Source organism: Rattus rattus, chromosome 5, assembly GCF_011064425.1.
Source record: "Rattus rattus isolate New Zealand chromosome 5, Rrattus_CSIRO_v1, whole genome shotgun sequence".
NCBI classification, from domain to species: Eukaryota; Metazoa; Chordata; class Mammalia; order Rodentia; family Muridae; genus Rattus; species Rattus rattus.
Genome location: NC_046158.1, coordinates 100,016,002 through 100,032,188, shown reverse-complemented (window position 1 = coordinate 100,032,188; position 16,187 = coordinate 100,016,002). Strand labels below are relative to the sequence as shown.

Genomic DNA, 16,187 nt, shown 5'->3' with positions numbered 1-16,187 from the left:
CTGCTGGTCAGTGCTGTCCTTAGCATAACTCATAAGAGAGAGGGAGAATGCTTCTTGGCCTTTTGACTAAGATTAAGTGCAGAAGACAGAGAGAGAGAGTATCTCCATTACTAAATAATAATCAGTCATGTTATGATTTATATTATAATTCAAGGTGACTTTAAAAATAAAGTATTAGATCAGTGTTTCTCAATCTGTGGGTTGTGACCCCTCTGAGGGTTGAATGACCCTTTCAAATGGGTCACCTAAGACCATCAGAAAACACAGATATCTGTATAATGATTCATAACAATAGCAAAATTAATGTTATAAAGTAGCAAAAATAATTTTATAGTTGGGAGGGTCACCACAACATGAAGAACTGTATTAGAGGGCTGGAGAGATGGCTCAGTGGTTAAGAGCACAGACTGCTCTTCCAGAGGTTCTGAGTTCAAATCCCAGCAACCACATGGTGGCTCACAGCCATCTGTAATGAGATCTGTCTGATGCCCTCTTCTTGTGTGTCTGAAGTCAGCTACAGTGTACTTATTATAAAATAAATAAATAAATCTTTAAAAAAAAAAAAAAGAACTGTATTAGAGTCCCAGCACTAGGACAACTGAGAATCACTAGTTTAGATAGACAGGTAAAACAAGGCTGAATTATACAAACAAACCTTTATAAGATTCCCAGAGGAAGTTAGAAGTAATATAAAAACAGAGGAGCAAGGTATGTTCATACTGAACTTTTTCTCTCTCAACTGATTGTATACTTAGCAAAAACTTCATAAAAACTCCATTAAAAAAAAGAAATCCTGGGGGCCTGGAGAGATGGCTCAGCAGTTAAGAGCACTGACTACGACTACTTTTCCAGAGGTCCTGAGTTCAAATCCCAACAACCACATGGTGGCCTAAACCATCTATAATGAGGTCTGGTGCCCTCTGGGCATGCAGGTGTACATGCAGATAGGACACTCATATACATTAAACAAATAAAAAGAAATCTTTAAAAAAGAAATCCTGGCAATTGGCCAGAGAGATGGTCCAATGGGTTATGGCAACTGCCAGCAAGCTTAACCACCTGAACTTGGTTCATCTCCCACAAGCTGTCCTCTGACCTTCACACATATGTCACGCCATGCTTTAATCTCCCGCCTCCCCCCACGTAAAACAAGTTAAGTGCAATAAAAAGTTTGTTGTAAATTCTGGTAATTAGTGAGCAGTACCAAACACACATAATCTGTAAGTCTTTTAGATTCCACAAAAAAAAATAAAACAAAACTAACAGGGATCAGAGTGAGGTGGTGCATGCCTGCAACTTCCCTCACTCAGGAAGCAGAGACAGGAAACAGGGCAGCCTGGGCTGCATAGCTGCAGTCCGTCTCAAAACAACAGCAGAGATGTGGTCACATAAAAACAATGCCATGAACTTTAACTCAACTCTCCAGTCCCACTTACCAGCAGGAAGATCATCTACTTTTGCTAGATCATTCTCTTCTACTCCAGGCATCCCTGCATCACCAACTCGTTTGACTTGTTCTGCCCAAGTAACAAAACAAGGTACAATTATGTTTATGTGCATATAAATCAAAAATGATTTGAAGAAAAGTAAAAATCAGTTTCTAATGTCACAGATTATAAGTGAACACCTTGTTTGAAACAGCTTTATTTCTTCTTCCTTTTAATATTTTAAAAAGCATACCTTCTTCAGTGTGTACGTGCATGCATATGTGCAAAACAGGGCAGTCAAGGGGTCAGCTCCTTCCTTCCACTGAGGCAGGGTCTCTGTTGTGTGTGCTATGCCTCACAGACCAGGCTAGCTGGCCTGATTGCTTCCAGAAGAATCTGTTTCCATCTCCTACCTCACTGGAGTTCTGGGATTGTAGACATGTGTCACTACATCAACTCTTTAATGCAGATGTGAGGAACGGAACTCTGGCTGTCACAGGTGCACAGGTGCACCTTGACTGTCTTGAGCCCACTCCCTGGCTCTGATTTAGCTTTAACTAAAATACTTTTCTCTCTTTCATCACAGGACTAAACTTTTAAACAATACAGATATTAATTCATCTCAGAACTAATAGAAAACAGGTTTTTAATGTCTGAATACATTTCAAAACAGGATGAACTGGTCAGTCTCATATCAACACAAACTTACCTTTCCCATGTGGAAGATGATTGCTTGAGGGGTCCTCATTTTTATTTGCATCATTTTCAGGGACATTTGGAATATTTTTAGGTGCTACATGATCATTTCTACCCAATTCTTTTCCATCATTTGATTGAATCTTATGGTTCTCCTATTGTGGGATAAAGATTTGGTAACAGTAAGTATTTTTCAGTTTTGAATCATTAAGCCACTGATAAAACAATTTGTGTGTGTGTGTGTGTGTGTGTGTGTGTGTGCGTGCGTGCGTGTATATAGTGCCAGACATATGGAGATGAGAGGATATCTTGTGGAAATTTTTAAAAAAGATTTATAACATACACACACACACACACACACACACACACACACACACACACACAATGTCATTATCTTCAAACACACCAGAAGAGGGCATCAGATCCCATTACAGATGGTTGTGAGTCACCATGTGGTTGCTGGGAATTGAACTCAGGACCTCTGGAAGAGCAGTCAGTGCTCTTAACCACTGAGCCATTTCTCCAGTCCCCAACTTGTGGAAGTTATCCACAAGTTTCTCTCTTTCTACCATGTACAGAGTGGGGATCAAACTCAGGTCATCATGCTTATTGATAAGTACCCTTACCTACTGAACCATCTAAGGGATACAAAAATACATTTAAAAAAGTTAACAAAGATGTTTTCCTTTTAATGTTACCACTTTTGTGCCAATAGATAACTTCTAATAGTCTAGTCCCCCACCTACCTCTTTCTTCTTTTAAGAAAGGTCATAGTTTCTAGGCTGCCTAGAACTTCCTAGATAAAACAGAGCAGGCTAGCCTCAAATGTATGGTGACTCTCCTTACTCTGCCTCCCAAGTGCTGAGAATATAGGAACAAGACACCATGTAGAGTCTTAAACATATAGCAACTTTCTTAAAATGATGTTTTTGTAATTTAGTGAAGGGACTAAATCTCCTTATTGTTTTTAAGTAAAGTTTTTATTATGAAGAAAAAAAAACTGTCTGTTTGTCTCTCTGTCTGTCTGCCTATCTATTTATTTTAGTTTTCAAGACACAGTCTCTCTGGGTAGCCTTGGCTATCCTGGAACTCACTCTGTAAATCAGACTGGCATTGGACTCAGAGATCTGCCTGTCTCTGCCTCTTCGTCCTGAATGCTGGGATTAAAAGCTCGCACTACCACTGCCCAGCATGAAATAATTTTAGATTTGTAGAAAATTAACTGCTGTGTGCCCAGTTTCTCCTAATGTTAAAACTAATGATGCGGGGTTGGGGATTTAGCTCAGTGGTAGAGCGCTTGCCTAGCAAGCACAAGGCCCTGGGTTTGGTCCCCAGCTCTGAAAAAAAAGAAAAAAGGAAGGAAAAAAAAAAAAAAAAAAAGGCCTGGTCGGGCTGGCTCCCCCAGAAGTACATAAGCTGGGCAGGGTGGCATCCATCTAATAATAGCACCAAGTGACAAAAGCAGAAAACCCCAAAGTTTAAGGCCACCCTTGACTACATAGGAAATTTAAGACCAGTCTGAGCTACACAAAACCCTGTCTCCAAAAAAAAAAAAAAAAAAGAATAAAATATAATTCTTAACTAAACTTTCAGACTTCATGCAGATTTTTTTAAACCAGTTTTTCCTACTATATCTTTTTTTCCATTCCAAGATTTAATTCAGCATATACTCTAAGGAGTTTTGGTCTTCAAGTCTCTTTATTCTCCTCTGGTCTGTATAGTCTTTCTGTCCTTGTATCATAAAAACAATACAAAATTTTATTTACGGATACTAGACTGTGAATTTTTAATAATATCTCCATGTCACAATATCCTATTCTTTTAAGGTTTCACCCACGAGTTGCTTTGGTCAGCTATTTTTGTCAAAAACATCGAAAATAATAAACGTTTTCAGTGCATTAACGGCACTACAGCAAACCTTCCTCCTTCCTTTCCCACACCACTGAACTACTCTAAACTTCCGGTGTCTCAGTACTACCTCTAACTACTTCCGGTGTCTCAGTACTACCTCTAACTACACTTGGAACCTCACGGCTGACCCCTCCAGCCTTTCACTAACCCATTCTCACACTCTTCAAAGCAGAGACCGATAAACTGCAACTGTCTCAATCTGTAGACTGGAAAACGGAGAGACACAACACCCTCAATGTCCTGCTGCAAAGCCCAGGAAAATCTAAGAACAAAAACCCCACAGCCTTGACTTCTGGTCCTTAGATGTTACCAAAGAACGAAAGAAATACTTTTTATTACTGAGTCACTCTTTACTTTTAACTACAAGATTTTTTTTTGTTTTGTTTTGCTTTTCCACGTGGAGAGGTTTAATGAGAGAAGAAGAGTAGAGGAGAGGAAAGGCCGGCCATGAGCACGTGGAGGGAAGGGGTGGGGTAGAGAGAAAGGACAGGGAAGAGAGGAAGAGCAGGGAAGAAAAGAGAACAAAGAGAGCTAACTACAAGATTTTATGCAAATCACATTTAACCAACTGAGATTAAAGAGTATAGAAAATAACTCATGTCCATAATGGTTAGTGATCTTTAAAAAAGTTCCCTCTATTTCTACAAAGACCTTTATGATAGCTCAACTCAAAATAATAAACCATTTGCTGACTCACAATGTATCAAGCGGAGTTGGGCATACATGGACATATACTTAGCATACATGAAGCCACAGATCTGATCCACAGTACTTTAAGAAAGTATGAATCAAAATTAGTTATATAGTATTTTGTCATGTTTTTTCTGTTTTAAGATAGGGCATCAGACTATTAGAGACTAATAAGAAAAAGCTTGACAATTCTGTTCTGTTTTCTCAAAAGAATAAAAAAAAAAAATGAAGCTGGGTGTAGATGTTATCCACCTGTAACACCAGCACTGAAGCGCCTCGGGTAAGGGTACTGTGAATTCGAGCTCAATTTGAACTATACACTAAGAGAAAGGGATTCAGGAAAGGAGGAAGGAGGGAGAAAGGAAGGCTTTTCAGTAAAAAGCCATCCACCTTAGAATCTAACATTAACAGCAATAACAACCCTGATACTTATTTGCCTAGCATGTGCAAAGCCCTAGGTTCAATTCCTAACCATAAGAAAAACCAAGTAAGTTGATATATTTTTACACATATTCATTTTACTCAGCAAATACACATTGTCTTTTAACTCAAGCAGACTAGAATTCGTAATGTGTTACGACAAAAACATTTACTTATAAATTGCAAGAATTATAATAAAGCATACATTATTTAAATACTTATTTTTAATTTACCTTTTGTTCCTGCAAAAACTGATCTGCTAATTTTTTAATATTTTCTTCATGTTGTGCTCTTAACTCCTTGATCTGCTGTCCACACTGAAAACTAAATTAGAAAGTCATTCTTTAGACTACATTGGACTGAGTGCTCCAAATCTGTCCAGAAGCCACACATACATTTAGAAAGACACAACATCATTCAATAGAGAAACTGTAAAATGCAATCAAAATCATAAATCTCCAATATTTACCAGGGGAAAAGAAATACTGCCAAAGTTAACTGAAAAAAAGAGAAAGCAGGCAGATGCAAGCAAGCCTTCCTCAAGTGTTTACAAATTATACCTACAAAGAAACAAGTGTCACAGCCAACAACAATCACAGCGGAGAAGAATGCTGTTTAAAGAAAACTCGTGGTTCTCATCCAATAGATGAGAAATGCTAGAATTAGGAGCCAGTATAGGTAATAGTTATTCATGTCTTCAGTAGTACTTTAAATACCATAATATAACTTTACACCGTGTAATACAAGGAAAGGAAGAAACAATATAGTGTCAGGAAAAAAAGTCAAAACAGATAAAAATGGTGACTTTCTGCTGGACAAACAGTCAAAGAATACAAACAGACATTCTTCAAAATATAAATAAGTACTTAATGAAAATAATACATACACACATGCAAATGTCACATTATCATCACAAATTAAATGCACAGACAAATCTTGATGTTCATATTATAATCACAAATTAAACTTCCTATCTTGATATCATTGTACTTTCTTATTCTTACATCTCGAGACCAAATTAAATTCAAACTATAAACAATGTTGGCAGAGCTATAAAACATCCCCATTATCAATTAACACAATTATTCAGACAGAAAGCAATCTTTCATTCATATTATACAAGCAGCTAACTGATAAAACATTTTCAGTAAATTTATGTTTGTGAATATATACTAGTGAAATATTAAGAGGGAAAAATCTCAAAAAATTACATAAAAATAAAAATAAAACCATCTAAAATTACTTGTTTTACTTTATCATTATTATGACTATGACATATTTGTATATATGATGTGTACATTTATGTGTCTACTTGTAGACATGTGAGTGGCACAGTGTACCATGGTATACGTGTAGATGTTAGAGGATAACTTTCAGGAGTTAGGTCTCTCTTTTCCATGGCAGGATCCAGGCATCACACTCAGGTAGTCAATCAAGACTTGCACAGAAAGTGCCTTTTACTCACTGAGCCATCTTGCTGGTCCAAGTAATACTAAGAAAAGGAAAATTTCTACAGTGGTCCCACAAGTTTGTAGAACATAGTTTTGACAAATTGATATGCTAGAAAAAACACTGAATACTGGCAGGTTAAAAATATTCATACAGTAAGTAATTACACATAGATAAAAAAACTCAACCCTTTACCATAAACCTGATCAAACCTATATAGCCCTAAAAAGTTCCCCATTTCCCCCCCAGGTAGAAGTGTGAGAGGGGACAGATCAAGAGCAGGAGCACATGTTGAGAACAGGCTACAGAGATGTTTTCGTCTTCTGGAAGTCCTCAGAAAGAAAGTCTTGTTTTAGTCCTTACTGTATCCCATTCAAACCTGCTGTCATAAGATTCTTCTGTTTGACAATCTAGATCATGTAAGAGATGTTTTCACAGTGTTAAACATATTAAAATAAAAGATTGTAAATTTACAAGAACCTTTGAAAGATAAAATAAGATGTAGAAAATAAAAGAGGAAGAGCAGAGGAGAGATGGGAAGACTTGCATTGTGTACGAAAGCTGCAAACCCTGAGGAGACTCACAGGCTGCTGCATGTGCCACCTTACCTCTCGTACTCTAACCGCTTTACAAGGTACGTGTTATTCTTTCTGTAGTCTTGAAGCTGATCTTCTTGTCGAAGAAACTCCTGACGAAGCTCAGCCAGTTGCTCTAGCCAGACAAGGGAAGGAGCGAAAGAAGAATCAAATTTACTTACTGCAACCCTTTCTATTGAGATCTATAGAACGGTCTTCTAATTATGTACATTTTCAATTTTTCTAGTCAGATTCTCAGGATGTCAGATAACCTGTGTGGTCAGAGGTCAACCTTGGGTGTAGCTCCTTAGGAGGCCTCCACCTTGGTTGTTATTGTTATTTTTGTGTGCCTGAGTATTTATCTGTGCCGCACATGTACAGGAAACCTTGGAGGTCAGAAGAGGTGTTAGGTCTCCTGCATCTGGAGTTACACTCGGCTATAACACATCATGTGTGTCCTAGAACCAAACCTGGGTCCTTTACAAGAGCACTAAGTACTCTCAACTGCCATGCCATCTCTCCAGCCTTTCCTCTCGAGGTTTTGTGACAAGGTCTTTCATTGAGATCTGGGCTCACCAAGCAGGCTAGGCTGGCTGGTCAACAAGTCCCTTTTTCATTGTTCAGACTATGGGTCATGTAAGGATCACTGAGATGACTCCAGTTCTGAAAAATCAAACTTGTTCTGCCAAGTCTAGGACCCAGTATTCACAGAAACTGTAGAAACATTCTTTTATTGCTTATCTATCAAAATCCCTCCAAGCAGTTTTAGCTACTATTTAACGCTCTCAATTTCTAAAATTATCCATACTGCTTCATCATTGGAGCACCAGAAATTTCAAAGATCATGTATTTTCCAACTTTGCCATATTTTTTTTACATTATTTCTTTGTTTCAGTTTTGAAGTCTATATTTCTGCTTTACTAACCATGTTCCTTGGCAGGCCCATGTTAACAGAACACTTGAGTATTTAGGTAAGATTTGAATATATGTTCTTAGATGCATCTTGCAATCTTTTCCTCTCTGTCTCTCTGTTCTTTCTCCTTCCTTCCTTCCTTCCTTCCTTCCTTCCTTCCTTCCTTCCTTCCTTCCTTTTCATGGAGACAGGGTTCTCTCCATGTAACTCTGCTGGCCTAGAACTCAGAGATCTACCTGCTTCTGCCCTGAGTGCTGGACTGTAAGGCCTGCACCAGGATGCCTGATTACACTACCTTCTTTTTTCTTTCTTGTTTTGTTTTTTGAGGTAGAATTTCTCTGTAAAGTCCTAGCTGTCCTGGCTCTTTAGACTAAAAGTGTGGGCTACCACTGCCCAGCTACATTGTATTTTCTTAATATGAGCTCAAAGATAATGTTCAATGAAGCTGCTACTGGCTGCTATTATAAGAGTCACTGTAAGTCTGAGGGTAGCCTTGGCTACACAGGAAGACCTTAACTAAAAGTCCTATGGAATAATGCCACTCACATTCAGGGTAAGTTTTAGCTCCTCCATTACATTTCTCTGGAAACACCCTTACAGAAGTGGCCAGAGTTGTTTTCCCCAAGTGATTATGAATCCAATGAAGTTGACAACGAAGATTAAACCATCACATGCCCCAATTCTGAAAGGCAAGCTGACAGAGGACGTGATGTAATTAATCTAAGTGAGGCGCTTACTCTCTTTGCCTATTCTTTTCTATAAACACTTTAACTATTTCCTATCCCTTCATCTAAAACCACATGGCAGGTGGTCCTGAATGATAGGAGCAGGCTGAGCAAGCCATGGAAAGCAAGCAAACTGATAGCCTTTTCATCAGTTTCTGCCTTGACATCCCTGGATAGCAGACTAGAACCTACAACAGGTAATAAACCCTCTCCTCCCCAGGCTGCTTTTGGTCATGGTGTTTTATCACAGAAATAGAAAACTAATTAATGTATTTTTAAAGTTAGAGCTTTAAATTTATTTATTACTTATTTCTCTACATTCCAGGTTTCTTTCTATCTCAAGAGAACCTCACCAAAGCATCCTCAGATCTGAATGGGTAATATTAGCAGATCAGACACAATGCAGAATAAGAACCCCCACCTTTTTTTTTTTTCCTAGAAATGTAATGGCCACATAAGCTACAGTTCAATTTTCTTTGAGAATTTTTTTAATGTGCTTATGTGGTTGTACACATGCATACATAAGCATGTGGAGTCCAGAGATCTACTTGCTTCTGCCTCCTCAGTGGTGGGATTAAAGGCATGTACCACCACCACCTGGCTCTGTCATCTACTACTTAATGCTTGAAGATTTCAGACATGAAGTAGTCTTTACCTTTATAATTAAAAGTTTCTTGGAGGCTGGAGAGATGACTCAGGTTAAGAGCATCAACTGTTCTTCCGGAGGTCCTGAGTTCAATTCCCAGCAACCATATGGTAGCTCATAACCATCTGCAATGATATCTGGTGTCCCTTTCTGGCCTGCAAGCCTATACGCAGGAGGAAGACTGCATACATAATAAATAAATCTAAAAGAAAAGTTTCTTACCCTTTAAATGATGTATGTCTGCCATCTGATATGATATGTTGTTTTGTAGCTTAACCTAAAAAAGAAATTGTTTTCATTTTAATAATATAGTTTTTTCTTTTCTTAACACAATATCCTATGTAGCTCAACCTATTCTTGAATTCCCTATGTTATTTTGTGGTTGCTGTTGTTTGCTTGGTTTGGGTTTTTCTTTTTTGAGGCAAGGTCTTTTTATGTCGCCCTAGAAAATCAGGAACTGCTATGTAGAGCAGGCTGGCCTTAAACTCATGGGTATCGTCATATATCCTCTGCTTCCAGTGCTGGAACTAAAGGTATCTGCCGCCACCACCACCTCCCTGTTCTTCTCTGTAAAGTCAAGGATGGCCTTAAACCTCTGATTTTCATGCCCCCACCTCCAGTGCTTACATGTGTGTGCTATGTCACTCACCAAGAATATGTCATTTCATTCATATTTACTCATATTCACTTTGAACTTGATCACAAATGTAAACAAAAACTCTATTTATACCCCACCTCTATTTCAAAAACAATTAGGTAAATTCTGATTCTGTAATGTTTATTTTTAAATTCATGGGAATATTTACCTGATATAACAATTTTCAATGTTTTAAAGTTTGAATTGAACATCATTTATTGACTTCCCTACCCCAAATCATACCGAAGACCTCTCACTAACTCAATATTAGAAGAAGATTAACTCTTTGAAACATTTACTATCAAATCAAAAGTGACTCCTGCTTGTCAGGCTTTCCCAGGATGACACAGCATCTCTGTGTTCAGGTTTATGCTCAAGATTCAAAGCCATGGTCACTGTCCCTTAGAAGTCAGTACACGTGAATGATAAGAACATAGGTGAACAAAACCACTCATAGTAAAAGTAAAAACATTTACTTGAACAACAAAAAGTTCGTTATGTTTTAAAATCTTTCATTTTTCCCTTTATACTCTTATTTTTCATGAAAGTGTTCTTGCTGTAGACAAGCTTTGCCTAATTATAAAACATAAGTAAAATATCACTACAAATGGGTATTCTTGCCCCAAAGGAGGCCAGATTCACAATGATCCAAAGCAACCATGTAAGAGGCAAACGATAAATACCAACTTCTGAATTGAAGTTTAGAATATTGTATAGATATCTCATGTAACTTTCACATAATTTCTCCCAGTGTGTATAAATATTAGTACAATCTCAAAATTAGGGCACTAACATAACAACTATGCATTGTTCCATGTCATTTAATCATATGTGCGGGTCTGTAAAACCACAATAACAGACAAGACACAGAAGGCATTCCATCACTGCAAAGACTGCTCTCTCTTTTTTAAAAGATTTATTTATTTATTTCATGTATGTGAGTACATAGTTGCTCTCTTCAGACATACCAGAAGAAGGCATTGGATCCCATTACAGGTGGTTGTGAGCCACCATGTGGTTGCTGGGATTTGAACTCAGGACCTCTGGAAGAGTAGTTAGTGCTCTTAAACACTGAGCCATCTCTCCAGCCCACAAAGACTTCTCTTATACTATACTTTATTTTGTTTTATAATGTGTGTGTGTGTGTGTGTGTGTGTGTGTGTGTGTGTGTACACATAATGTGCACAGAGGTCAGAGGACAATTGCAGGAAAAGAATTTTTTTTCTTCTACCACATGAGTCCAGGAGATCAAACTCAGGTCCATCAGATTTACAGCCATCCTGCCAGACCTTACACTATCTTATAGAGTCAAGACTCATTTCCTTCTCCTATATCTAGTGCCAACATACGGGCAAGAATATGAAACTACAGAGAAAACATAAGAACAGTGTCAAGGAATCAGTAGACAAGATAATACATAAAGAATATAACTCCTATGATAATTCAGAGATTTTATGGAAAGGATTCTGTCTGAAATAGGAATTTAATGTTGAATAAAACTTGAAGCAAGTAGAAAAGAGCCCTTTGGAAAGAGAAAATAACCAAGAAAGTGTATAAAGTCAATAAGGCCTGAGATGTGTAAGAACACTCAAACATACTATCTGGTTATAGTATACTCTTATACTATAAGAATAGTAGAAAAAGGAGCTAGGGCAGAAAGGCTACGCAGGTCCTTTCAAATCAAGCAGGGTCCATTCTTTACCCTAAGTCCTATGGCTTATTATTAAGGTGGAAGTTCAACCAAAGAGTAGATGAAAGCAAGACTGTCCCAAGAGCAGGAGCCTAGCAGTGTCACTGAGGTCTTGTAGACTTTGAAGAAGGAAGTTTAAAGAAGGCTGATGCATAGTTATGAAAAGAAATGGAACACTTCTAGTACACAGCAAAAATATAACATTGGTACACTCTGAGAACACTGCACAGGCAAGTAAAAGAAGACACTCACCAAAAAGGCAAAACAATTCCGATCGCACCCATATGAAATGCACAGAAAAGGCCAGCCCATAAGGACAGAGGGACAGCGGCTACCATCTGGGGAGGGACGGTAACAAGGAGTCTCTAAGGAGAAACCCAGATAGAGTCTTTCACAAGTCCATGCTCTACATCTGAACAGTATCTCTAGCCATAAGAGTGAGTCTCAATGTGCACAGGATTTCTTTTTGAGCCCTGAAAATGTTTTAGAATTAGACAGTGGTAATAGTTAAGGCACTATAAATTTACTTTTAAAAATGAACTACATACTTTAGAAGGGTTAATTTTATATCAATTACATCTACTTTTTTTGCATCTCCATTTTATAATGCAAAATAAAAAGGACCATAGAATGCTGAATGTGCTCTGGACAGCATGCAAGAAAATACAGATGGGACAGTGAACACTGTGTGCTCGAGAGCCTCGTTATTCAAAAGAGACACTGAGGAAAGCAGGCAATTAGGAGGCTTCTGGAGATGACAATAATGTCTAACAATGACTAATAATGACTAATAATGGAGTCTAACATGACTCCTATGGAAAGAGTAACTCTCGCCCATGTGGAAGTAGGGGAGACAAAGAGGAAAGACACTCAAGGATGCACCAAAACTAAGAAGTAAGAATCACTCAACATCCTAGGATCTGCAATCAGTCCCAAGGGGCTGGAAAATAATGAGTTAAGGGGAAATATTAAGATATATCTCTTTAAAAACAATCAAGGTCTATAGCACAAGAGTCTTACCAAAGATGATGGGCACTTTCCATGGAATTTTAAGCAAGATTATGATATCCAATTTGCAATTTTGAAGTAAATTTGGCTACAGTATGATGAGCAGACCAGAGAGGACAAGATTAAATAAAATAAAATCAGATCATTTTATAGGTTAGGCCTGTTTGTATAGGGACAAGCTGAGGATTACTGGTTATACTTTATTGGTTGAGGAAAAATTTCCAAGGAATATTCTGATATTGAGCTCCATAAACTCAGCTTCCAATGTATCTAAATAGTTGTGCAGGAAATTAACTATAATGCTTGTGTGTTAGCTGTGGCCACAGTGACAGAAATTATACAGCCTCCAAAGCCTCAAGATCTTACTGTCTGGCTTTTTATAAAAAAAAAAAAAGAGGTCCGATTATTCCTAAACTAACAGGCTAAGAATAGAAAGGCAGATCCTTGAGGTAGCTAAGTGGTTAAAGGTGCTTGCCACCAAGTCTGATCCTCAGAACCCACATGGTAGGAGAGAAATGACTCCTGAGGTTGTCTTCTGAGCTCCACATAGATACAGTGGCATGAGCGTGCTCCCCACACCCAGTAAATAAATGTAAACGAGATGCACACAAATGATGGGGGCAGGGAGAGAGAAACAGGCACACAGGCAAGCCAGCCAAGGAAGAGTCTGTAGTGTAGTAAGATATGAGAAGCTAGCTGAAAATCACTGGAGCTTGAATTACAGGCAGTTATCAGCAGCCCAACATGGGTGCTGGGACCTGAACTGGGGTCCTGTGGATGAGAATAAGGTGCAATTAACCACTGAGCCCTCTGCTCAGCCCCTAATTTTGGTTCTTGCTACTACTAGTGACTAATTAGAAATTAATTAGTAATTAATTTGGGTTCATCACATTTCCATACTCACTGTTAAATAGGCAATGCTCTAAAAAGTTCTAAAATTACTTAGCTTTTTTTCTAAATATCTTCTAGACAGGATACAGTATAAAACCTCAAAAGTATTATTTACCACTTATCTCACAAAGGGATCCTCATTCTCTGGGTTCTGTGTGGCTTCTCCCCCTCCCTACTTACTAGCTTTTGCAGTGAACTTGTTTGTTTCTAGCACTAGAAATTAAATCCAGGGCCACAAGTTACTGAAGTGCTCTACCACTAAGCTATATCCCAGTCCTACTTTCAGGCTTTTTACTTAAAATAGGCAAGATATAGTTACTTAAAAGTATACAAAAAGATAACAAATAAGTTCTCTTTCAAGTTTCTTTGTAGGTGAGTGCTGTTGAAGGATGGACGGTCACAAACACAGCCCATCTCTTGCCCAATTACATCTATAATCAGACACTGTGGTGGTTTGAATAAGAATGACCCACATATTTGAATGTATAGTCACCAGGGAGTAGAAATGCTTGAAAGAAAGAATTAGAAGGATTATGAGGGGGTTGAGGATTTAGCTCAGTGGTAGAGCGCTTGCCTAGGAAGCGCAAGGCCCTGGGTTCAGTCCCCAGCTCTGAAAAAAGAACCAAAAAAAAAGAAGAAGGATTATGAGATGTAGCCTCCTGGAGGAAGTGTGTCACTGGGGGTGGGCTTTGAGGTTTCTAAAGTCCATGCCAAGCCCAAAGTTCCTCTTTCTACCTACAGATTATGATGTAGCTCTCTGCTACTGATCCAGCACCTGCCTGCATGCTGCCATGCTCCCTGACATGATGATAATGAACGAAACCTCTGAAATTGTAAGCCAGCCCCAATTAGATGTTTTGTAACAGTTGCCTTAGTCATGGTGTCTCTTGCCAGTAACAGAACAGTGACTAAGAGTTACCAATTCAGATTTCAAAAATTTGAAATGGTGGCTGGGAATACTGGCTTTCAGTTATATACTCCTAGCTACTGGACAGACAACAGAAAGACTGCTTGAGCCCAGGAGTTCAAGGCTAATTTGGAAAATATAATAATACACTATGTATAAAGAAAGAAAAAACCTTCTACAATGTTGGAAACAACTTGCTTGGCCTCAGATTCTACTAGTAATCTTATAAGCAGTCCTTAAAAACAAAATTTTGGGGTTGGGGATTTAGCTCAGTGGTAGTGCGCTTGCCTAGGAAGCGCAAGGCCCGGGGTTCGGTCCCCAGCTCCGGAAAAAAAAAGAACCAAAAAAAAAAAAAAACCAAAACTTTTTTTTTGAAAAGTTTTATCTGGTCTGTTTCAAATGCTAATACCACTTAAGATTTTTTTTTCAACTCTCAATGTTTATCAGAATCGATCATTTAAAATAAGAATTATATGTCAGCTAGTGGACTGTGACATAAAAGAAACTATGTCTTATTTATTCCTATATTATTCCTATATTATTCATCATCTGAATGTATGTGTGTGTGTAGAACCCTGAATGTATGCAAGCTTGAGTGACTCCCTAGACTTGTCTGCTCCATGCTCTTAGTATTTTGTACTCTTCCTTACTTGAATTATCTTCATTCATGCTTGTACATATTTTAATTAGCGTTCAAGAATTTTGGGGTGTGGGGGAGGGAAGGTTGGGTCTAGTATCTTATCTGGCTTCAAACTAGACAGTGTAGGTGAGAATGCCCTTGAAACTTTTTTGTTGGTGGTTTTTGAGGGTTTGTATTTGTTTTTCAAGTTAGGGTTTCTCTCTGTAGACCAGGCTGACCTCAGCTTCACAGGGATCTGCCTGCCTCTGCCTCCCAAGGGTTTGGGTTAAGGCGTGAACAACCACCAGCCAGCTAACTTTGAAACCATTAATCATCCTGCCTCCGCCTCCCAAGAGCTGGGATTGCGGCTGTGCCCTACACCCAGCTTATGCAGTGCTCGGGTTGAACCTGGAGCCTACAAGCTAGGCTGACACTATACTAAGCTACACTACTCACCCCTCACAGACTTCTGAACTTCCTCACATAATTCCCATTAATGCTTTCATTGTCTTAAGAGTTTATTTCTTCTCTACTTTTCTGTAATACTGATCCCTAGGATTTGGGTCTCTCTAAAAACTACGCCAATTCACTGTACTCTCTGGCCTCTGCCCTGTCAATGTCTTTTTTTCACTGATTACTTTTCTCACTGCTGTGACAAAACACCAATCTAAGGGAATCTATAGTTATACAGCCCTGAGGGCACAGGATCTCTTCTCATCTTGGATGCTAAACAAAGTGGGGCCCAGGTAGTACTCTCACTGGAGAAGCAAACTACAAGGACCAAGGATTCATGCTGAGTGTCGTCTTGTCACCTGGCTTTATGTGTTTGGACAGAACATCATGGCAGTGGGACTGTGTGGAGGGAGGGAGTCGTTCTGAGGCTGACCCCTTCCTGTCTTCCTCTTTGAAATATTTCTATAGATGCACCCCCAGACACCTTTCCTTCAGTCAGGCTTTTTCCTCAAGTTTCCAGGCCTCCCAAA

The 16,187-nt window shown here is 38.6% G+C and overlaps 1 protein-coding gene across 2 annotated transcripts in view; it reads right to left on the bottom strand.

Moving 5' to 3' along the window:
* Golm2 (golgi membrane protein 2) overlaps positions 1 to 16,187 on the bottom strand; it is a 66,425-nt gene that overhangs the window by 29,842 nt on the left and 20,396 nt on the right. For both annotated transcript variants that reach the window (XM_032904082.1, XM_032904081.1), the window contains exons 2-6: positions 9,675 to 9,729; positions 7,202 to 7,304; positions 5,378 to 5,468; positions 2,137 to 2,278; positions 1,437 to 1,517 (exon numbers count right to left, since the gene is read on the bottom strand). In XM_032904082.1, coding sequence (XP_032759973.1) covers positions 1,437 to 1,517; positions 2,137 to 2,278; positions 5,378 to 5,468; positions 7,202 to 7,304; positions 9,675 to 9,729 — 472 coding nt within the window. The remainder of the gene's footprint in view (positions 1 to 1,436; positions 1,518 to 2,136; positions 2,279 to 5,377; positions 5,469 to 7,201; positions 7,305 to 9,674; positions 9,730 to 16,187) is intronic.